This window comes from Ursus arctos, unplaced genomic scaffold (assembly GCF_023065955.2).
Source record: "Ursus arctos isolate Adak ecotype North America unplaced genomic scaffold, UrsArc2.0 scaffold_6, whole genome shotgun sequence".
NCBI lineage: Eukaryota > Metazoa > Chordata > Mammalia > Carnivora > Ursidae > Ursus > Ursus arctos.
Window position 1 is genome coordinate 73,044,935 of NW_026623078.1, and position 22,808 is coordinate 73,067,742.

The following is a 22,808-nucleotide window of genomic DNA, read 5'->3' on the forward strand; positions in this document are numbered from 1 at the left end:
TTCAAAAGATGTCATCAATCTTTTATTTAACTAAACACTGCCCTTCATTTTGAAGGAAATGATACAATTTCAAATCGGAACTTCCTTCTCAAGAAGTGGTATGAGAACGTAACATTGATTTAACATACATTCTTCAACAAAAATACAGTTTACACAACTCACGAGGAAATAAAATATACATAGAATTTACCATGTTAGTCAATGTAATTCTCCATAGGTCACAAGAATTATAGCTAAGAACAAAATATAGTGAATACTTGAACAAACCAGTCAAGTCTGTAGTTACTGTGATTTAAAAAAAATTTTTTCACAAATAAAATGTAACTTTCCAAACAAAACCATTCGATGACCATGATCATAGATTTTATTCTAATTTATTTTTTTAAAAAATGGTTAGACAATCACATAATATCAAGAGTCTTCGACACAGTGGATTCCATTTTGTTAAGAAAAAAAAATAGAAAACAAGTAGTCATTAATTTTTCTTCACTCTCCATAGCATATGTTGTATAAAATTAAAGTTTTGCTTCCAAAAATATGTTTCCATGTGGTTGTCGTGTTGTCTAGTGGTGCTCTTAGGGCCAGAAGCACCGAAGACACGAGAAGGTTAACCACTGAAGTGTCATTTTTCATAAAAACTAAAAATTTCCTTAAAGGTCTTGCGTCAAGTCTTCTGCTATAGGCATTTTAGTGCTATAAAGTCATTTTAAATTACATGTGGAATAAAAGCTACAAAAGGTACGAGTTCTTTTGATACAAAAAGTTGTGTAGCGGACATTGTGGGCTTCTTTGACATACATAAGCAGTCTCAATAAAATATTTGCTCAAATAAGAAAATAGAATTTGTTTCATTACTTTTAGTATTAGTATGTGTTCCAGTCCGGAGTCCTGCTTATCCCTGCCACAGCTTCTGAAGAATGTGAGAATCAAGATTTCTTTCAAAGAACATACATAATTCACAGTACAAAATAGTTCTAAAGTCTTATTCCCAAGGAGTAACAAAAATTATTAAATATATATATATTTTTTAAAGTGCCAGATGTAGCCATAGCCTGGACGCTGATATCTCAGTTATCCGCAACACTGCCACCTTGAGGAAAGAGATGCGCTGATAGATTCCCCCTTTCTTGGAGCCTTCCAGGTTGGTTGGTGCTTTACTTCAGAGCCTTAGAGAGCCCTAAGAAACTTCCAATGGAATCATTCTTCGTATTACACACTTCGCACCTCTGGTAGCCAGTAAAAATGCTTGCAGGACATGAGAAAGCAGTCTCTGGAGTGGATGGATTTCCTTTTCTAGTTCACTTTCAAAAACCTCTTCCCCGAGGCAGAATACTACGACTGGTGTGGATTTTACGAGTTCTTCCTTCAAGTGGAAACTTCCCACAAAAAGCAGTTCCTTTGTGACAACAGACAGTCACTGGTGTACCTCCATGTGACCAATGACATTCACTTTCCAGTGGAGGGCAAAGGAGGTCGACAGAGAGAGAGGAGTGGAAAAGCTAGCTGGCTAGCCAGCCCAGAGCTGTTAGACAGTGCTTTTCTGTTCTTCTCCCCTCTTGCTGTCTGCACACTGGTCTTTCTTCAACTACCGTGTTAAGCATTAAAAAAAACCCAAACCTGTTAGATATGTGAGGCTCTCCTAAACGTCTTTTACCTTGCTTGGCTTTTCCATGAACAAGAGAATATAAACACGAAGCTGGGAGATCATGACACATGAAAACTAGATCCACATTTCCCACAGGTGACTGACATCTCTCCAAAGTCCCAGAGTAGGGCTGCGTGTGGTTCATCTTTAGCAAAGGGAAAGGACCTGCTTGGTGATCCTTGTGGGAACAGGGAACATAGCTAATGCTCCTAAAATTAAATTATTTCACATTGAGGTGCTACGACGGTCTAGGCTTTTAAAAATTATGGCATCAACTTCCAAGTTTGAAAAATGTATACAAGGAAATCCTTCAAGTCTTGTTGCCATGAGTTAGAAATCCCTAGGGAGAAGGCCCAAGGATGGCCACAGCTCTATAGGGCGTTCAAACAGGATTCCATTCCAGCTCTAAGAATTCCTTCACAAAAGGACTTCAGTGTCATCTAAAATGACTCCCAAGAGAAAGGAAAACTTCACTCAACTTTTGAGATGGCATTAGCAATGCCAATCTGCAGCAAAGCAGCACTGTGAAATCAAGGGCACGCATCATCCAAGTGCTCACGTGAATACAAGAGACGGGCTGTGAAGATTTCTAGAAGCCCCACAGTACAGCCAACAGGATCAGCGACAGATCCTTAGAGTAGGGGCCAGCCTGCTGCCGACAGATCTCACAACCACCAACCTGTGCCTTAGGACTGTCACCAGATTCGGTGCTGACTACACCAGGTGGCATTTTATTTGTGATGGCTGTCACCCCTCTTAATTGCGAAATCACCCGGGGGGGGGGGGGTTCTCCAAAGAACAAAGAGCCTGCTGCAATATAACAAGACTTCGCCTCTTGATTAAATCACATCAGGTGTGGCTAGCAGAACAAACACCTTATCACTGAATAAACCTCAAGCCTAAGATTTTATCACCCGCAGAACAAAAGTGAGTCAGGGGGATGGGACCATGAGGAGACAAAACAAAACAAAACAAACAAACAAACAAAAAAAACCAAAAAAAAAAAAAAAAAAAAAAAAACCCCACCAAAAACCAAAACCCCCCCAAAAAACACCACAGGCCCACCACCAAATCCTTACAGTTTACAAAAGGTTACCTTCACTGTTCAGGAAGGGGGTTACGTGATGAGTGGGAAATAAACTAATTTCTGCAGGGCAACCCCCATCTGACTGCTTCTGTAATGGATACTTTACGGGGTGGCACTAGCCAACCCCTGTGTGACCTGCGGATGAACACATCCGAGCAGGTTTAATTAGATCAGAGACACAAAGGGCTATTCCCTCCTTTGATAACAACGTGGCTCCAAGTCCCTACAAAAGCAGGCTAGAAACAAAGGCAGCATAACAGAATCCTAATTGAATCCTTCCCCCAGCCGGCCCGCGACAGTGATTTACTTGGAACCTGGGAAGTGGTGGCTGGAGCAGGAGGGAGCCCGAGACTCCACTAGAAGCCAGCTCCAGAAGATGAACTACCTGGGGGTGGGGAGGGGAGGTAGCAAAGTCTTTGTTTTGTAGCCCAAGTTTACACAACTATTTATTACACTTCACAGGGGGCTGCTTGTGTGGCCCGCGGCTCCCAGACCTGGGCCTGGTCTCTTCGGCCTTATACCGCAGGAATCCCCCGAAGTACATCACCCCGCCTCCCACATCCCACACACACCCCTGGGGGTGGGGGTAGCAGATCTGTGGCTCTGCCTGCAGGCAGGGCGCCGCCACAAACCCTCTCAGGCCTCAGTACCGGGCACCCTCCAAGCGCAGGGGAGGAGGGGAAGCGGGGAGGAGGCAATGGCAGCCACTGGTCCTCCGAACTTTCCTCCACCCCCGAGTGCGTAAGAAGGGTAGATTTTGGACCCGGGTCCAGCAAGGCTTAAGTGTCAGGCAAGTCCACCGTTTGGCCCACCTCAGAAAGGAAGACAGATCCAGCGGGGCGTGCAGGAAGTGCCCCCAGCCAAAGTGCTCCTACCTGCTCCCTCTTCCTCCTCCGTCCAAGATAACAAGCCCAAGCCACAGCTGGCTGCGCCCTTCGCCAACTCTCCTTTTTTCCAAATGGCGCAGGAGCCCAGATGGGGCCCGGAAGGTGCTGGAGGAGGGAGTGAGAGGAGGGGGAGGGGGCGGCGGCGGCTGCGAAAGGCTCCCTCTCAGGACTCGGCACTCAGCTCGCCCCTCAGTGCACCGCCGCCTCGCGGGCCTCGTCCTCCCGGCCGGGCGCAGGGGGGCGCCCGGCAGGCGGCGTAGTCCGCGCCGCGTCGATGTCGCCCTCGTCCGGCTCGGCCGGGTGCAGGTGCGTGGCGAGCTCCTGCAGCACCGCCGCGCGCCCGATCTGGTCGTTACGCCGCTTCTCCATGATCAGGTCCTCCAGACTCTGAAACTCGAGCGTGTGGCTGCGCTGCGCCGAGAGCTGGATCTGCAGCCGGTAGGGCTGCTTGCCGATGCGCAGCTCGCCGCCAATCTTGAACTCGCGCTTGCCGTAGCGGCACCAGGCGGCGAAGCTCTCCGAGTTGCGCCAGCTCAGCTCGCGCTCCTTGGCGCCCACGTGTGCCAGCGCGTTCCGCACCACGGCGCCAGGGCTCAGCGGCTTGTAGCGGTACAGGTCGTTCACCACGCGGCCGCGCCGGCCCTGGCTCGCGTCCGTCAGGAAGCTGTTGCTCACCTCCAGCCGGTGCAAGTGCACCACCTGGAAGTTGCCCACGTATACAGCCCAGTGCGGGTACTGCGCCTGCGACACGAACTCCACCAGGTCGCCAGGCCTGCACTTGTTGAGCAGGTTCTCGGGCGTGTAGGTGCTCAGCGCCGCGGAGCCCGGCGCGAAGCTTTTCTGGTAGATGCATTCGTCGCGGTAGAACACGGAACACTCCACCTCGTGCAGCCGCGGGTCATAGGGCTGCGGCGGCGGCAGCGGCGGCCCGTCCCCGCCGTCGGGCAAGCCTTCGCCGCCGCCGCCACCATCCGGCCCCTGGGGCGGCGGCTGCGGCTCCACGTCCTCGTCGTCGTTGGAGAAGATGTAGGAGACCCCGATGCGGGGCCCGTCGTCCCGGTCCACGCCGGTCGGGTCGGCCGTGGGAACTTCCTTATAACTTAGGTGGGTCAGTTTTTCCACCTGGTTACCCATCACGCTGCGGATACACGTTCACACAGCCGAGAGGGGAGAAAGCGAAACCACCACTAGGGTCATTGGCACGGGTCCCCGGACAGGGGTGGAGACCACCTGTTGGGAGAGGAAAGCAAGGAAGCCATGTAGGAGCCCCTCCATGAAAACGACGATTTCTTAAGAGAAGGCGGAAGGGCTGGGGGGCCAAGCACCTGGAGCCATTTTACGGGGAAGCTCGGATGCGGTGAGCCTTCCCTCATTTCTCCACCTCTAGGGTCACGGTCGCCGGAGGCCGGGCAACTCTAGCTCTACCCCCGCCCCCAGCACTTCACCTCGCCCGGGCAAACGCCCATTGCATCAGCAGCTCCTACCGCTTCCGCCCGCGCCCTACCTGCCAAGCCCAGGCAAGAGGGGGTAAAGAAGAGAAACTTTACTCCAATGCCCTTTTTCTTAACCCTCCTTTCACCGCAGGGCCCTAACTTAGCCCCTGAGACGGCCCCCAAGGCTCCATCCTCGGGGAAACCGGCGAGGATCCTGCAGCTCTGCCCGGGCAGGTGAGCCACCCTACCTGGCTCACCTGCGGCGCTTTCTCCTCCGGTCTCGCCCGCCCCTCCCCCGCGCGCTCGATCGCCCTTTGGTTCGGGTTACCTGCGAAAACTCACCCGCAGAGAGGTGGAGGCCTTGGGGAATTGGCCCTCCCTCCCCCCAGCAGCACCTTGAGACTTCTAGGGTGAGTTTGCAGGTGTGGGATCCGCAATCCCTCCTCTCCAGGCGCGGGTGGCAGCGAGGCTGGGCAGGGGGGAGCGACGCATGTCTTGCCCCCACGGCTACGTAGCGCCCCAAGACTTGAAGGTGGGGAGCAATGCCTGTTTACACCGCACCCCTCCCTCCTGCTGGGGCTGCTGCTCCCCCTCAACCTGCTCTCGGGGGAGGTGGGGCGCTAGAAGGCGGAGAAGGAAGCAGCCTCGCTGCCCGGCGGCGGCAGCTCCCGCTCGGACCCGGCGAGCAACAAGCGCCGGAGCGGGAGGGACGGGATTGTAGATCCGGCTCTGGGCTCCCCGGGCGGGAGCGCAGCCCCTGGCATTTAAAGAGACAGACACTTGCTCCCGGAGCCCAGGTCTTTCCCACAAGGCGCGGAGCCTCTGGGATCCCCGCCCCGCCCCGCCCCCCCGGGCCGTGAGGCTCCGCCCAGGCCACGCCCCCGCGTCGGAGCGGGTTTAAATCCGGCTGGTAAGTAATCAGTGGGCGGGCTGGCTGACACTGATCGCTTGTGTCTTCGCTGGCCGCTGGGAATCCCGCTTGCCTTCTTAGAGCAAGGGCTTGCTGTGGGGGTCTTCGCTGCTTGCTCAGTTGGTATTTTTCCGAGCTGACGGCTTTAAAGAGATATTGGAAGGCAGACGCCACCTGCCAGTGTAGAGATGAGAGAGGGAATAAGAGTTTTGGTGTTTGTTGTGTTTCCCCTTAGCCTCTTCTTTCCCAGAGACCTGGAGAGAGGAGTAGTCATTAGATAGTAAACAGACATTTGCTTCTTTCTTTTCTTTCCTAGAATGTATTTCTTGCCAAAGGTCACAGAAAAGAATTTTTTTACTGGGGCAGCTCGAGAAGCGTTTCAGTTTAGAGTTGTTTCTAGAATGAGTGCTGTGAAACTTTCCGGTTGGGAAAAAAGCTCACAGAAAGGAAACAGTATAAAACAGAACGAAGACTTAGTTGCTGGCTTGCTTCCAGGCCCTGCGCTGTATTTTATTACATGTCCTGGAAGTTAGCACAAAGTAGATTTCATAACCTCTGTTGTTTTGAGAGTTACCAGGTCATCCGGTAGTTAGAGAAAACATTTGCTCTAGTTGTTTTTCTTGGGGGTAGGGGATGTAGGAAATGTCTAATTGTCCTTAAATTAAGAACAAATTAGCAGAGGCCCCCGGTGAATGTATTTCCTTCTTGCTGACTTACAGAAGGAAGTGACAGGAGAGGAGTATTGCCTATTAACCTCCACCACGAGGGTACACTTGCTTCCCCATGCTGCTTTTGCTTTTTTTTTTTTTTTTTTTGTATTTGTGTGTGTGTGTTTTGTTTTTCCTTTTGTTTTGTTCCCTACCTAAGATGTTACTGAAGTGTTCTTTGTCTTTAAAAAAAATAATAGATTGGAGTGGGGGTGGAGTATTGTTAATAGACAAGCTTAGGCATTCACTGGAACACCAGACTAATTCGTAGTGGAATTAAGAATGCAATTTAAGACCTCTTCTACCCTGTTTTCCATCACTGTTTCTTTTAACTAAATTTTTCCAGGTAACACTATTATTTATTCAGTATGCATACCAACCAGTGGAAACAGGAATATACTAACACTACTGCGATCCTTTTTAGTTTGAGAGAGAGAAAAAAAAAAATCAATCTACTTAGGTACTTTTGAGCCCGAACAATCAATATTGGCAGGGCTGTGATGGAAGTTAGTCCTTCAGCAAGTCTAAGATCACAGTATAAGTTAGGCCAAAAAGAGACTTCTGTGTGCCTGCTGTGCAGATTAAATTAAAATATTTTCTGAACAGCCTCAGGCATGTACTCTGAGGTGCTGTTGTTACTTGAATGCTTTGTGTCACCATCATGTGAGCTCATGGAGGTACCATTTTGCAGGCAGGAGTTAGACTTACAGAGGCCATGACGAGTCATCTCATGTCTGTTAGCCTGAGAAACCTCTGCTAGGGTCAGCCGCCGTAGGCCGCTTTGCCTCAGCTGGTACTGGGCAGGTTGGCTGGGGATGGGACAACCCACAGGACACAGAGGTAGGACAGTTTGCTTCCAGCAGTCTGGGACAGAGATCAAATGAGTAGGAAGCAACACCTGGTTGTAGGTGCCTGTCCCCTTGTCTTGAGGAGCTGTGTTCAGGTATATGATCATGGCTCAACAGCATTTCTTGAGCAAACAGAAAGTCTCAGAGGAAACAGGTTCTGAGTCATTTTTATATCCCAGTGCTTGGTAGTTAGTAAGTGCTCAATAAGTGCTTGATGGAGGCTTTAGCAGAATTCCTGGCCATCTCGATAGCCTGCCTCCTGGGTAGCTTCTTCCATTAATTCCTGATTAGGGCCCACCCTCCATCTGGTCACGTAAGGCTCTTGGTCAGAGGTTATATAAGGGCCCCCAAACATTCTTTGCTCATCTCAAATAATCGTTTAATGAATTTAAAGTTAAATTAGCTGTCAACAATCTCGAGACTTGGGAAATCTCATGTTTAGATTTGCAACTTTAGTTGAAAAAGCTAACTATGTAAGCCCATCAGGCCCACATTCCGTGATGGCAACAAAGAGCTAGAACTAAGCGATCGCTGCCTTGGAGATACGATGTAGTCTCCCCTGGCCCCCATGCCATCCTACCCACCTCAACTACCCTAGTTCCTTGGCTGGCCTGGGGAACCTCTGTGTTGGCCATCTCTGCCATTCAAGTTCTGTATTACACGTTGTATCACTTGATTATATATAATTCAGCACTTGATCGTATACCATCTGGTATTAGTCTTTAATTCATGTATTTAAAATGTCTTTTCTAGAGAGAGCTTGATTCAAAACATATTTCTTGAAGACGTACTAGATACCTACTTGTCTTACACGCCACACACTCATTCTACAAATTCAACAGACAGCATGCTAGGTTTTATCGGTTTTCTATGTCCCCATGGGGCTCAGTGTAGTGGAGGAGACAGAGAAAGGATAGACTTCTTAGGACAGTAGGACATGTTCCGAAGGAAGGGGAGGTAGAGGGTGCCTAGGGGAGGTCCCAAGGCATGTGGGCACAACTGAATTCCAAACTGCCTGCCATCGGGGGTGTTGGACTGGTGAGGGCGACACAACTCTAATAATGACAACTACCAGTGAGCACTTGATTCTATTATTCTGTTCTCTTTAGAGAGGCTAGGTGACTTCTCCCAGCTGGCGAGTGGGACAATCTCACAGGTCCCCTTGACTTTAAGGCTCATGCTCACAACCACTTTGTTTTAAGTAGAGACAAACACGTTCTTTAAGATTTGGCAAATGCTTGAGTCTTGCTGCTTTTCCTGGACTCCAGAGATAAAGCCAAGAACACAGTAGACAAAGTCCTTTCTCTTACAGCATTTATATGTTGATCGGAGGAGAAGTGGCAAATAAATCAATGAAGAAGAATAAGGGCCATGAAGAAATTAAAATAGGGTAATGGGATTAACCGTGGCTATGGGGGGGGGGGCAGTGGGCCTACTTTGGGTAGGGTGGCCAGAGATGGACTCCCGAGGAAAAGAAACTTGAGCTGGCACTGGGATGAGCTGGTCTTGGCATTCCCTCTGCGTTTCCAACCACAGTGGGAAGGAATTGGGATGTTTAGGAAAAGGAAAGGAGCCAGTGAGCAAGGGGCTGGGGTGAGAGGTGTAGTCAGAAAGGTAGGAGGCTTTGAGGTTTGAAGGGCCTCGGGCTGGCTGCCCTCGGAAAATGGACTGACAGGGATGGGAGAGGAAGCAGGTCTGGTCTACCAGAAGGCGTTCAGCACAGATGGAGCCTGGCAGACAAAGGAGGAAGGCCATGAAGGCACCATCCCTAAGAGCAGCCGCTTTAGGCTGAGATTGGGATTCTAAGCCACACTGTCGCTTCATCCCCCCAGCCCGGCAGTGACCCAAGTGTCACATCCCACACACCTCCTCGGAGGAGACGCTCAATAAAAGCAAGCTGTGTGGAATGCCAGTTAGTCAGTCTCACAGTCTTCCTGTCCAAAGCAGTGGGGAATAATCGAGAATTGACATTTCTACCTGACAAGGCACCGGCCCTGACTCTGCAGGTGTAGTTGGTGGAATGGCTCACTCCAAGAATGTACAACACAGGACCACGAGGGCAGAATGATCCGATTAGGCAATCTGGAACTCGGCCTGTTCCCCGGGCTGGGCCCCAGGCTCCTGGTGGCAGCAGATAGCTGAGTGAATTTGCTGGAAAACAGGTTCCTCCACACCTCCTTATATTGGGAAACTCCCAGACTTACCTGCGCCTGTTCCCCACTGAGGGGGAGGGGTAGTGGTTGTTGAAACCGTAGGAGGTGAGCGGTAGCAGAATGGAAACTAGTGACGTGGGCTGGTATCCTGTTTGCCAGGTGCATGACCTTGGAGCCTCTCTTCTCCAGTTGGCCTCCTTCTCCAGTCTCTACAGTGGGGCTGAGGATACTCCTTGTCTCGCTTGTGAATCCTCCCCTGAGACAGCTTACGTGGAAGCATCCTCTAAACCCTAAAGCCTGTGGAGATGCCAGGCATTATTTGCACAGCGGGTAAGAGCCAGATGATGATTTTAACATGGGGAGGAAAAGGAGAGCCATTTGTTGTAGGCCTGCTCTTACTAAATTTCCATTCCAATCCTGTTCTGTACATTTCCCAGATAAGCACCCAAAGTCCTAGGGATAGGAATCTTGCTGACTGTAAGTGGGAGAAGCTGGATTCAAATCCAAATCTGGCTGGCTGGTTCCAAGTCTACTTTTCCTGCTGCATCAGGCAGCCTCAGGGACGGCAGCATAGATATTCCTGTAGACATCGGCCAGTCCAAGGACCAGGGGTCTGGTGTGTCTTCTGGATGTAGACTGACCAGCTTGTCCTGGTTTGCCTGGGACTATCCTGATTTCAGCATGTCCTAGGCAAACTGGGACAGTTGGCTGCCCTACCTGGGTCCTTCCCCGTCCTGGTCATTGCCCTGCCTGGAGTGTTGCTGGAAGTGGAGCAGGGATAGGAGAGGGGAGCAAGGTGAGTCCGGTGTTTAGTCCAGACTCACTCTCACAAAGGGCTCGAATCTCTAGGTGAGGTTATAGACACAGCAGTAACTGGATAAGCAAGGCCGTCTAGTAAAAAAGGCAACAAATAATCTGCTTTGGGCATGAATTCTTTTTTCTGTCTCTTTTTTTAATCAGATCCTTGACAGGAGGTGAGGACTGGGCCTCTCTCTCCTCTGTGAGCTGGTGGCCTGCAGCTGCTCTCCCTACCCTCTCAGTCTGGCTTGTCTTGGGCTTTAAAACCTGCATAAAGAGTTTTGCACTTTAACTGAATTATTCCTTGACCTTCAGATTAAGGAAGGAATCACAGAGGCTGCTGAGTGGTATCCTTTTCCTTGGCTTCTGTATTTGACTCCCCCCCCCCCCCCCCCCCCCCCCCCCCCCCCCCCCCCCCCCCCCCGCCCATAACCAGCGCAGGCTGCCCTCAAGCAGGCTGGGCCAGAGCTGGGCTGCCCTATGGGTGGGCACGGTGAGGACATGCCCTTAGAAGGGGTCTGGGGCTGGAACGCCCACACAAAACCAGTAGCTCTCCATCCACTCATCCTGTGGCTAACCCGTGAGGCAGCTTTTACTCCTTTTCTGGAAGAGGGCTCACCAGTGGGAAAACACTGAGGCCTGTCCCTTCCAGATCCTTGCTGTTGCGGAAGGCCCCTGACAACGTACTGTTGTTGTTGAGCCGGAGAGTTTGATTTGTGCTTGGGAGTCGGAGCTTGTAGCTGGGCTCCTGCAGAAGCCTCATGAAAGATGCATTTCACCAGGCGGTTCCAGGGGAGAGACCGGCTTCAATTACAGCTCTATAAATCCAAATATTGGCATATCTGCAAATCCAAATGTAGAGATTTCAAAAAAAGTCTAAATTCTTAGAATCTTATTTTGCACTTCTTGTGCAAAAAAGGGGAGGATGAGATATTTAGAGAGGAGACAGGGCTGTCAGTAATGAGAAAAGCTTCAGCACAGCAAACCCAACCTCCTTTTCTTTCCTTGGGCATTCTTCATGCTTCCGGGGAAGAAGAGCTAAAATGAGGGAGGAAGACTGCATTTGTTCAGCATGGCTTTCTGCAGGACAGATTAGGGAGACCACCCACCCAGGTTTTGGGGCGTAGGACTCAACAAATCTGGTTGGTCGATTTCGATCTGCTTTCCCCAAGGGAACCTCATGGGGTGCTTACCCCACTATAGTCTGTTCACAACCCAGCAGCCCCTAGCAATCCCATGAGACTATGAGCCAAGCCAGGTCACTGCTTTGCTCAAATCCCTCCTGTGGCTCCCCCTCTCTCTTGGGGAAGGGCCCAAATCCTAAAATGGCCCCCAAAGCCCTGGTTTGTCTTCCACATTCCTCTCTGACACCCCCTCACTCACACCTCCAGATACACTGGCCCCTTGCTTCTCTCTCACATTTGAGAGAAGACATTTTGCTGTTCCTTCTGCCTGGAACACTTTTCCACCAGATAACTTCATGGTGTGCTTGCTAAGTCTTGACTCAGATGATCGCTTCCTGGTGAGCCTTCCCTGGCAACGCTCTTTAAAATTCCAAATGTCTTCCCACACATACTCCTTATTCTTCTTCCCTGCTCAATTTCTCTATCACTTATTCAACTCACTTATCACATGTTAGGATTCTATATTATTTTGTTTATTACCTTTCCTAATTCGAGTATAAGCTCTATGAAGTCAGGGATTCTTGTTTTGTTCGTGGGGGTAGCCCTAGCTCCTAGAACAGTATTTGACACGTGCTAGGATTATTCTTAATTTAGAGATGAGAAATTTACTTTAAAAATTTACTAAATGCCTGTGGTGTGCCAGGCGCTATCCTAGAGAGGTGAATTTCAGAGGGGTTAAGAAGTTGAGGCCAGGTTAACACAGCTAAAGTCACCAAGAAATTACAGCTGTGCCCTGTTCACCATGGTAGCCACTAGTTTTACATGGTTCTATGTGGCTGTCGAGCACCTGAAATGTAACTGGTCTGAAATGACCTGTGTCATAAATGTAAAATGCTCACTAGTTTTACAGTATGGTACAGAAGAGTAAAATATCTTACTTATTTTTTTCCAAGTGATTACACGTTGAAATTGTAATATCTTAGATCTCTTGGGTTAAAAGATAATTTTACAGAGCCAGGACACCCACCATTAACATTACCGAGCATGTTCGACTCCCTCCCAACGAAGCGACCTTCAGAGAGGCATTTGGGGATTCTTAGAAGGCATGCTTATAAACAGTACAAATTGACCTAATAATTATATTTCTCTTTGTCAATCAGCAAGAGAGGCGGGGGCCTGGCTTTATGCTTCAGACTCTGTGAACTAAGTCCTCCCACTTTCCATGGGTTGGCAGAGTTGGGTTTCTGAGTCTTTGAGCTTAAGGATTATACCTCAGATGATGAAGAATTCATGGAAGTGGTAATAAACAAATAAGAAAGTAGCAGTTCATATCAGTAAAGTGCTTACTATAAATAGCACCATTCTAAGAGCTTTATGTGTATTCACTCATCTAAGCCTCACCTATGAGCGAGGCATTATTATCACTATCCTCAAGGATCTTACCCATGACAACACAGCTAGTGATTTGCAGAGTCAAGAATCAGACACAAGACAGTGCCACAGAGTAGGGGTAACCTCCAGCCACCCAGCTGGCCCAGACAGTAACCAATATGGCTGAGTTCCTTTGTCTTCATACTCCACATTCCTTCCATCTTTGCATTCATTCATGAATCTGACTCCTCACCACCCTTCTGGCCTCATATCCTCCCAGTTTCCCAGTTGCCCATTCTGTATGGCCCAGTCACATCAGTCCTTGGTTTCCTGTCCACACCAAGCTTGTGATTACCTCAGACCCTGACATGTCCATTTCCTGGGCCTGGAATGTTCTGGAATTCCACTCTTCACAAAGCTAAATCCTCTGTATTATTTATGCCTCCAATTAAGTCGAGTCCTGAGAGGGGGTTTTGCTAACGAGCTTGTCACCCACCTCACCCTTCCTCAGCCCATTTGTTTCCTACAAAGCACTTATCACAATAGTGATTGTATTTGCTTCTTTCATCATTGCCTGTGTCTCAAGGAGGCCAGGCTGATGTGTCACTGTTGCACCCCCATTGTCCACTGTAGTGTCCTATACACAGTAGGTGCTTAATAATTATGTGCTGAGTAAACAAACCCTTCTTTGGATTAGCCTGATAGTCTCATTTTGTGTGGCTCAGGAGAAGTGTTTCTTCAGAAAATGATTTTGACTTTCAAGGATGTGTTCAGTTTGCAAAACTAAGGTGTGAAGTGGAACTGGAAAGAAGCTGATGGAGTAAAGTGGGTCAAGAGGGAGAAATAGAAAAGAAAAAAAAAAAAAAGGAAGTCAATAAGATCTATTAAGGAGAACAATACCAAGAAAGGATTTTGCTAAAGTTCATGGTATTGGGGGTTGATTGCCAGTTGAGTGGATGAGTTATCCGATGAGATTGTAGGAGCAAAGGATGGGATGGAGTTCTCCCTCTACATGGGGAGGACTTACCTGTGGGCTAGCCCTGGACTCTGTGGCTGGGGCTGAAAGTGTACCACTGTGCACGATAGTCAGCTGCTGTGCCTGCCAGTCCCGTTCCAGATATCCTTACTGAATGCCTACTTTGTGCCATCCATCATTCTCCCTTGCTATGCAGAGGGACCAAAACCTGATCCTTGCCCTCTGGGTGCTCAGGGCTCCTTCTCACCAACTAGCATCTACTGAACAGCTTAGGAGATGTTCAGTAAGTATTTTTCAGTAATGGATTAATGAATGCATAGAATTAAGCCTTTGTCTTAAGAGTCCCAAAAGCACTTGGGGATGCCAGACAAGGGATATTTAGAGACTGAGCCAAAAGGATAAGTGTATAAGCTATGTTTACTGAGCTTTTGCAAATTGGAGAAGCTATAATCACTTCGTACATAGCTTTTGCAGGGGAGGAAGCAAATAATTTCGCTCTGTCTTAGGTTCATTGGCTAGGGTCCTCAAATTAGACTAGCAAATGACAGATTAACAAGAGAAAAACAAATAAAAGCTTATTAACGTGTGCATCACACACATACATAGGAGCCCTCTGTGATGAGTAGATCAAAAGGATGGTTGGAACTTGGGCTTATATAGTATTTTACCAAAGTACACTAATTTTGTAGAGAAGTGACAAGACAAAGGACTTTGAACTTCTAGGGAAAGCAAATTGTGGGAAGGCAAATATATGGGGAAACTAATGGTAAACTAATGGAATTTTCTGTATGCCATCTTATCTCCAATGGTACAGGAAGTGGGGAAGGGGGACACCCTAACAAGAGGAATTTATGTTCTGTCTTCAGGCAGAGAGGGGGAGGGCAGAGAGCTTTTCTTATATTTGCTTCTTCTCAGTTGTCTTCAACTCAAATTAATCCTTGTGCCAAAGCGACACCTTTTGGGGTAGCATATTAGGCTACTCTTTACTGTGAACCAGCAAAAAAATGAGGTCCTGTCTCTAAGAGATAGCAGGAGAATTCATTCTGTGCCAGGTATGGTGCTAACTGTTTGTAATCGTTACCTGGTTAACCCTTCTCAAAACCTCACAGGGCAGGTTCTAGCGTGATTCTAATACCCATGGTAGCTGGGGAGAGTGAACCATCTCAAGTGGCAAATCAGCCAACCAACAGGATATGGACCCAGACAGGTCTGAATGCAAGCCCCACTGGACAGGGGACTCTGGTACGTCCGTCAGCCACTGATTGTCCCACTGACGTGACCAACAACAGGGAGGAGCATTCTTGGTAAGGAAAAGTGCAGCCATTAACTGTTTCTTTCTCCTCCTCTAAGTGGGGCCTGCTTCCACCAGAGCATCTAGCTCAAGGGTTTCAGACCAGTGTCTTAGACTTTAGCATATCCATACTGATTTCAGTAACAGACTGATAGAAGTGGCCCCATTGGGGAAAGGAACCCGAACTTTCTATATCCGGATAGCCCAGGGAGAGGGAAAATGAAACAACCTGGGGACCCTGACTAATTTGACAAATGAATGTATTACTATGGGAGGGTCTGAGTCATTAGAGCTTTGGGGACATGCCAACTATGATAAATAAATTGGATTTCAGTGTGCCCTACCAAATCACTATATCCTTGCAGGCACTTAAACACCACACCAAACCTGAGCATGAAGAACTCTGCCATTTTGGCAAGGTCGGAAAGATTCCCATTCCCACCTGCCAAATTTCCCTCACCTAGTGATTTACAGATTCCTGCCCCAAGTTGTCAGGGACTTGATCCACATTGACCAATACTGTACTTGGCCCCTTTCCTTCCATTAGCAACAAACCCCAGGGGCTCTTGCTTCCTGGATCATTATGTAAATGAGTTACAGGCAGAATCTAACAACCATTAACTAGAACACTCCACCTTGACCATCTCTAGTTAGCTGGATTTCTGCTTAACTGAAGGTTAAATAAAACCTGTCTTGTTTTATTCCTTTTTATTGAAAATCTTTCTAAACTATGTTAGTTCACCTACCTGCCTAAGTTTCCGGAGCAGAATGAAAATAATTTCATTTTTGCTTGATGATCAGACATCTTGCAGTGCCTTGGGGCACTGTTCTTGCCTACTGGTTAGGATTAAAATTTCACTTTTGTTGCAGACTGTTGTGAGAAATTGGGTGCCAACTGTTCTAAGTTGAAAAGAAATTAATTTAATTTTGTTGAGAGAAACGCAGCATCTTGCCCTCCCAGTGCCTAACAGAGTGTCATGCACATTCTCTCAAAAATGCTGATGGAGTCAATGAATGCCTGATATTGAATTTATTTCTTGCAGTTCCCCCCCCCCAATAATTGTATCTTATGTTTATTGATTGCTAGTGATCTTTCCAGGTGTTGTGCTAAGCCCCGTGCAAGCTTTACGGTATTTCATCCCTTGTTGCCATGCAGTGGGTGGGCTTTATTCTACAGATGAAGAAAAGGAGCTTCAGAGAGGCTGAGAGACTTGGCAGGGGTTCCCAAACCAGGAAGGGACAGAACAGAATTCACATTACTTGAGGGGTTTTATGGATGGCAGTTGTCCTCTGCATGTGGGGCTAGATGTTCCAGAACTGCCTCAAAACCACAAGAAAATGGAACCTATAGGAAGTGGAATTGAAGTGGGACAGACACACGTCCACCCCATGGTCCTGGACTCCTCATCTGTGAGGGAATCAGAACAGCATATTAGTGCTGAGAAGTGATTTTCAAATTATCTGTGGGGATGGGCCAGGCTGGCTGCTTGTTTTGTTTCCTGGTTGATAATTTCTAACTTTTTGTGCGCAATACCTTTGTAAAATACCATCGATATAAATTACTAGAAGAATGAAGTAAAAATAATAAAATGATGTACAAGCCTTAACTTTTGCCATTAGATTTAGCAGATATAAAATAACTGTCAAGTAGATATAAAATTTATAGAGGCTCATTCCCAATTTTTGTTCTTTCTCTGTGGACAGGTAACAAGGAGTCGGTGGACCAACAGAGGTGCTCCCATTCCATTTTGTAGTGCTGGGTCCTGGGTCGGACTGCCCCTCCTCCAAGTGTGGTCTTTGACCCTGCAGCATGGGCCTCACCTGGGCGCCGAGCTTGCTGGAATGGCAGGATCTCAGGCCCCCACTTGGACCTGCTGAATCAGAATCTGCATCTGAACAAGGTCACCAGGTGATTTTTGTGTGTGTTAGCACATTGGAAGCACTGTCTTCGAACATAGGCTCTGCAGTCTGACCACCTGTTTTAACTAAGCTCTTACCTCTTACTTCTGTGTGACCCTGAGCATCTCACTTAACCTTTCTGTGCTTCAGGTCCCGAGTTGTAACAGCTCCCCCTTCTCTGGGCTACTGTGAGCACTGCGGGGTCATACACCTGGAGGGCTAAGGCCGGAGGATTACACTCAGGGAGCTGGGTCCAGAGCGCTGGCAAAGCCCAGCACTGTAAGGTAAGAGCTCTGTAGCTATTGTTGCTGTTGTTAATGATTATTATTATTATTATTATTTTTTTTTTTTTGTACTAAGCCGTCCTATTGTCCTTGAGGTCTAGGCATCCAGGCCAAGGATGTTTACTTTGATGATCACATATCTGTTAGTTGTATGGAGGGGTCCCCTTCCCCTGCCTGACCCACGTTGTTTAAATGGCTGCCAAGGCCTTTTAAAACCCACTTGGACAGGTTCCTCACCCCACTCAGGACCATCTGTTCACACTAACTGTCCGGAACAGAGTGAGTCTCCAAGGGGCCCTCCAAGCTGGTAAGTTCTGGCCTCCCAGGATGTTGAGAGCAGATCTCCCTGTGGCTTGGTGGATCTTTCTGGCCCGTGGAACCAAGGCAGTTCAGCTGGGAGAGAGGATCCCTGCTCTGCTATGGGTGGTGGGGTTTCTGGGGCAGCCATGACTCGGGCTGCTCTTTCTTTTTCTTCTGTTATCTCTACGGATGAAAACGAGCGTGTCCACTGGTGAGACTAACGGTTCCGTGAGCCGGGGCCAGGCAAAGGCAGCAAACAAAGTGAACAGTCAGCCAAGGAGCATTTGCTGGAGATTTACGTGGAAACCTGCTCACAGATGCAGGGCTGCTGGATTTATAACAAGGGTGGGATAATTTGTTCTTGTGTGCTAAGATAAGGGTAAACAAATTTCATGCTGTGATGTAAGCTCCTATCTGCAGAAGTCAGGAAAGATTCCCTGCCCTGCTGCTGAATCGCGTGCTTGACAAATTATCCTTAGAAGCTTATTTCTCTGGAGACTTCATCTAGAGGTCACGCTGGGGCCTGAGTGTGAAAGGTGGAAGGACATGCCTGGTTGCAGAGGAGGGAAACTCTTATGTTCCTGTGCATGTGGAAGCCCAGAAATGACAGTGGCCATAGCGCTGGCTGTAGTATTTGGAAAATCCCCGAGAGATGCTAGGGTGCCATTGGGTAGCTCTGTGGGATCCATGGGCATGGTTGAGGAAATATGGCTGGAAATGTGAGTTCCCCTTTCACCCCATGCTTGGCCTTGGTCCAGCAGACACACACACACACACACACACACACACGCATGCATGCACACACACACACACACACACACACACACACACACATGCCCTGGCCCTGCCCTTTATACTGTCAACAGCAGGTAGGTAAGTGTCCTGTGTTCCCAGCATGCCCTATCACACCTACACCAAAGGAAGCCTTCCCTGGGCTGCAGGAACTAGCTGGCCGTCTCTGCCACCCCTTCCACTTCTCGAGGACAAAGGCACTCTCTTGATCATCTTTGTATCCCCCATGCAGGAGCTACTCTATATATTTGAATAATGTTTACAGAAATAAGAAAGCAAGCTAGAGCTCAGAGCGTGGACCTCTAAGAAATGTTGGAGCGCTACTCAAAATTTGGCAAATGATCTATCATATACAATACTTGGCGTTTTGCATATATTTGTTTTATAATCCTAGTTATTCTATATGTAATTATTATTACCCCACCTTACAGACCTTCCAGCGGAGGCTCCAGAACCAGGAAAACACAAGCCTTCTGTAGTGAAGCCAGGATTAGAACTTACTGCTCTTAGATACCCAACGCCTCTTTGCCCAAGCTGATTCCAGGGTATATCGCTATCCATGGTATATATTCAGGGTATATATATATATCCAGGTATATATTCCTCTTTGCCCAGAGTCCTGATTCCAGGGTATATTGCTATCCATGTTCGTTAGGGATTTCCCTGGGCCTAAGCGTGGGTACCATTTTTCCCACCTTTAAAATAGAAGGAGAGACAGATTAAGATCCCATCAGCTGCTTGTCAGCGGGCGTCAGGAATGCAGAAGGAGGACGTGTGCAGTCAGGCAGACTGGGCTTTAAGGCTTGGGCAATGTCAAGTCCCCAGTAAACTGGATATTGCTACACAGCCTTGGGTGTGAGAAAAGTGAACAGGGAGCCAGTCAGTAGCACAGGGCCTTCTAGCAGCAATTCATCCCAGGGGCTGGAAATCCAGTCTAAGACTGATGAGTGACCAGGCTAGTGTAATAGAGAACCAGTGATCCCAAAAGATGGGCGTGGTCCTGTTTGTGTGTTTGCAGAGTAAGGCACACATACGTGCACACTTATGCACACATGGACACAGTCATCAAGAGAGTGTCTGTGTGTCATCAGCGACCCAGGAGACATAGGATAAGATTCTTCTATGTTGCAGATGATATCATCCAAACTCTCCGGCTTTTCCACGTAGGATTTTTTTTTTTTAATACTTTATTTATATATTTGACAGAGAGAGAGGACGCAGAGCAGGGGGAGCGGCAGGCAGAGGGAGAATTGGCTCCCCGCTGAGCAGGGAGCCTGATGTGGGGCTCGATCCCAGGACCCTGGGATCATGACCTGAGCCAAAGGCAGAGACTTAACCAATTGAGCCACCCAGGCGTCCCGAGGACTTTGAAGATCACGAAGTCTCTTATTCATCTCCCTCTGCCCATGATTTCCATACTCTTGGTACAGATGGCATGTATAATATATCACATTTTATGGAAAACAAAGAGTAATGTATGTGTGTGTACATGTGCATATGTATATATGTACACACACACATATATATATCTCACTATATATATATTGTTTTTTTCCATGATTTTTCCATATATACACTATTTCTGAAAGTTTATCCAAAAAGCTGGTAAGCATAGTTGCCTCTGGGTAGGGATCTAAGTGCCAGAGTTATAAAAGAGAATAACTTTGCATAATATCCTCTTTTATAATATTTGAATCTTTTAATCGTGGATACAGATTCCTTGTTGAAAACAGTAAACTAAAACAAACAAAAAACTATGGTCAAGCGTCAGTCTTAACACTCGACTGTTTCTGAATTGGTTCCTCTGAGCAGATGATTGTTTCTGAATGTCATTAACTCTCTGAGTATTTATGATCCGGTTAAAGGTCATTTAGGGTTCATTGGAAAGAAGTAGACTGAAGGAAGGCCCCTGGAGGTGAGGAGGATGGAAATGCCCTAGGGGGTGGCAGTTCCTCCAGCTGCAGCCAGGAAAGGCCAGACCACTGGGGCCTGACAAGTGCCAATCATTCTAGCAAGTCAGTTAAAAAATAAGGTGAACTCTCCATCTTTTTTTTTCCCCAAAGATTTTATTTATTCATTTGACAGAGAGAGAGAGTGAGAGAGGGAACACAAACAAGGGGAATGGGAGAGGGAGAAGCAGGACCCTGGGATCATGATCTGAGCCAAAGGCAGACGCTTAACGGCTGAGCCACCCAGGCGCCCCTGGACTGTCCGTCTTGACACCTCGCTGAAGGAGGTGTATTTAGAAATATGGAGAGACTTGAACTGGACTTAGGGAACTTATTTTTTATTTTTGAAAGTAATTCGGCTGCATATACCAGACATTTGCTACTGGACTGGGCTGTGGCCACAGAACTGGGATGCAGACTTTAAAAACAGAGTTAGCTGACTTTGTTTAATACCTGCCTTAGGCCGGATGGTGGGTAGGCATTACAGGTCTCATTTCATCTTAAACAATCCTAAAAAGTATGATCGCATTTTACCTGTGAACAAAATGAAGACCACAGGAAGCTAGGGGTTCATCCGATGTGGTCGCAGATGTCACAGCTAACATGGCAGAATCACAATATGACACCCAATTCTCTCTGATTCAAACCCTAGGCTTTACCCAAGACTGTCCAAAGAAAAGAGGGCGGGGGAGGGGGAGCTTATTGTCCTACTGTATTGGCAAATATTTATCCTAAGGTAGTGGCTCTCAGACACTGACTACATCGGAATCACCAGAAGGGGTTGTTCAAATACTTATTGCTAGCCTCGCCCCCAGAGCATTGGATTCAGTGGGTTTGGGGTGGGGCCTGGGAATTTGCATCTCTAACAAGTTCTCAGGTAATGCGGATGCTTCCGGTTTGGTGACTCCCCTTTGAGAACCACTGTCCTCAAGAGACTAGAGTGGGTGTTCATAGAGCTTAACCGGTGATTTTAGGATCAAATCTGATGGGAACAGGGCAATTTCATGCTGTTTATATTTCTTGTAATTATTTTCTTTGTGTTTTTCCTTGGGTTTTAGTGAAATACTTTTTGAAATTATCTACCTATCTTATCTATTTTAAGGTGAAAGAGGAAAATGCCTTTGTGGTTACACATGAGCCAGAGAGAAAGGGGGAGCAGTGCATCTTGCATCTTATGGTATGGCATGCAGAGGTGACCCCAGGACTCCGCAGGGGAAGACCAAATCCCTGATCAGGACTCTTCCGGTTGCCATTGACAGAAATCTAACTCATTTCTCTCAAGATCAAATTTAGCTATGTGAAACCGCAGCTCACTTTAAACAGGGATCTTAAAACCAGTTTTCTGTTTTTCTTGTACAACAACAATTCTGGAGTTAGATGGTCACTAGCATTGCTTTAGCAGCTCAACAATATCAGGTCTGGCATCTCTGTGATTCTTTTTTATTTTCTTTTTTTAAAAACCCATGATCTCAGAAGAGCTGCTGTGGTGCCAGTGATCACATCTGTATTCTAGTAAGGAAGGTGGAAAGTGGAAGAGATGTGGTCTGCCTCCTCAATTGTTATATCCCTGTGTCACATAACCACATCTAGCTGCAAGGGAAATGGACAGAGCATTTAGAGCTGGTACATTGCCACCCTACACAAAATCAAGATTTTTCAGTCAAGGGAGGAGGAGTGATTGGATATTAGGAATACACTGAACAGCCTTGCACAGGAAATTGGGCAAAATCCAGAAGATGGTGGCTCCAGGAGAAAGGCAAAAATGAGTGGTTTCAAGAGAGTTAGAGGGGTTAGCTTTTGCTGAATAACAAGCCATTCCAAAACTCAGCATCTTTTAAAGTTTAAGTTTAAATAAAGATCCATTTCTTATGAATCTGTGGATTGGCAACTCATGTGGGAGACTCACTGTGCTCCATGTGGTGTCCACTGGGTTTAGTGTTGCATCTGTGACCTTAGCTGGCTGGCTGAGACCGCTGGGATCCTTGAGACACGTACATTCTTCTTTCTACATGGTTTCATATCCTACTATCACCTTCTTTACATGGTAGCAGGAAGGTCCTAGGGACCCACAAGTTATTTATTGTGGAGAACAAACCAGTCTACAACTTGGTGAAATTAACAACTACCCTTTCATTTGCTCATAACTCTGTGCACCATCATTTTGGGTAGGGCTCAACTTGATGATTCTTCTGCTCATCTCTGATATCCCTCATGGGGCATAACTGGGGCCAGATGATCCACGATGGTCTTCCTTTTATGTCTAATAAATGGTGCTGGCTATTGGCTGGGCCACTTGTCTCCAGCAGGCCAGTCTGGACTTCTTCACATGCTGACTAATTTCTAAAAGCAGCAAG

The 22,808-nt window shown here is 47.5% G+C and overlaps 1 protein-coding gene and 1 long non-coding RNA gene across 3 annotated transcripts in view; one reads left to right on the forward strand and one right to left on the reverse strand.

Annotated features, from left to right (window-relative positions):
• LRATD2 (LRAT domain containing 2) lies at positions 1–5,848 on the reverse strand. Its single transcript, XM_048212455.2, has 2 exons — positions 5,395–5,848; positions 1–4,849 (listed from the first exon to the last, which is right to left on the reverse strand). The coding sequence occupies exon 2, from the start codon at positions 4,751–4,753 to the stop codon at positions 3,809–3,811; it is 945 nt and encodes a 314-aa protein (XP_048068412.1). The 5' UTR covers positions 4,754–4,849; positions 5,395–5,848; the 3' UTR covers positions 1–3,808.
• LOC113252731 (uncharacterized) overlaps positions 5,243–22,808 on the forward strand; it is a 27,871-nt gene continuing 10,305 nt past the window's right edge. For both annotated transcript variants that reach the window (XR_008957877.1, XR_003314991.4), the window contains exons 1-3: positions 5,243–5,462; positions 16,935–17,139; positions 17,280–17,413. This is a non-coding gene — a long non-coding RNA (uncharacterized LOC113252731). The remainder of the gene's footprint in view (positions 5,463–16,934; positions 17,140–17,279; positions 17,414–22,808) is intronic.

Coding starts and splice junctions, on each gene's coding strand:
- LRATD2 (XM_048212455.2), bottom strand. CDS start 4,753: ATGGGTAACCAGGTGGAAAAACTGACCCACCTAAGTTATAAGGAAGTT.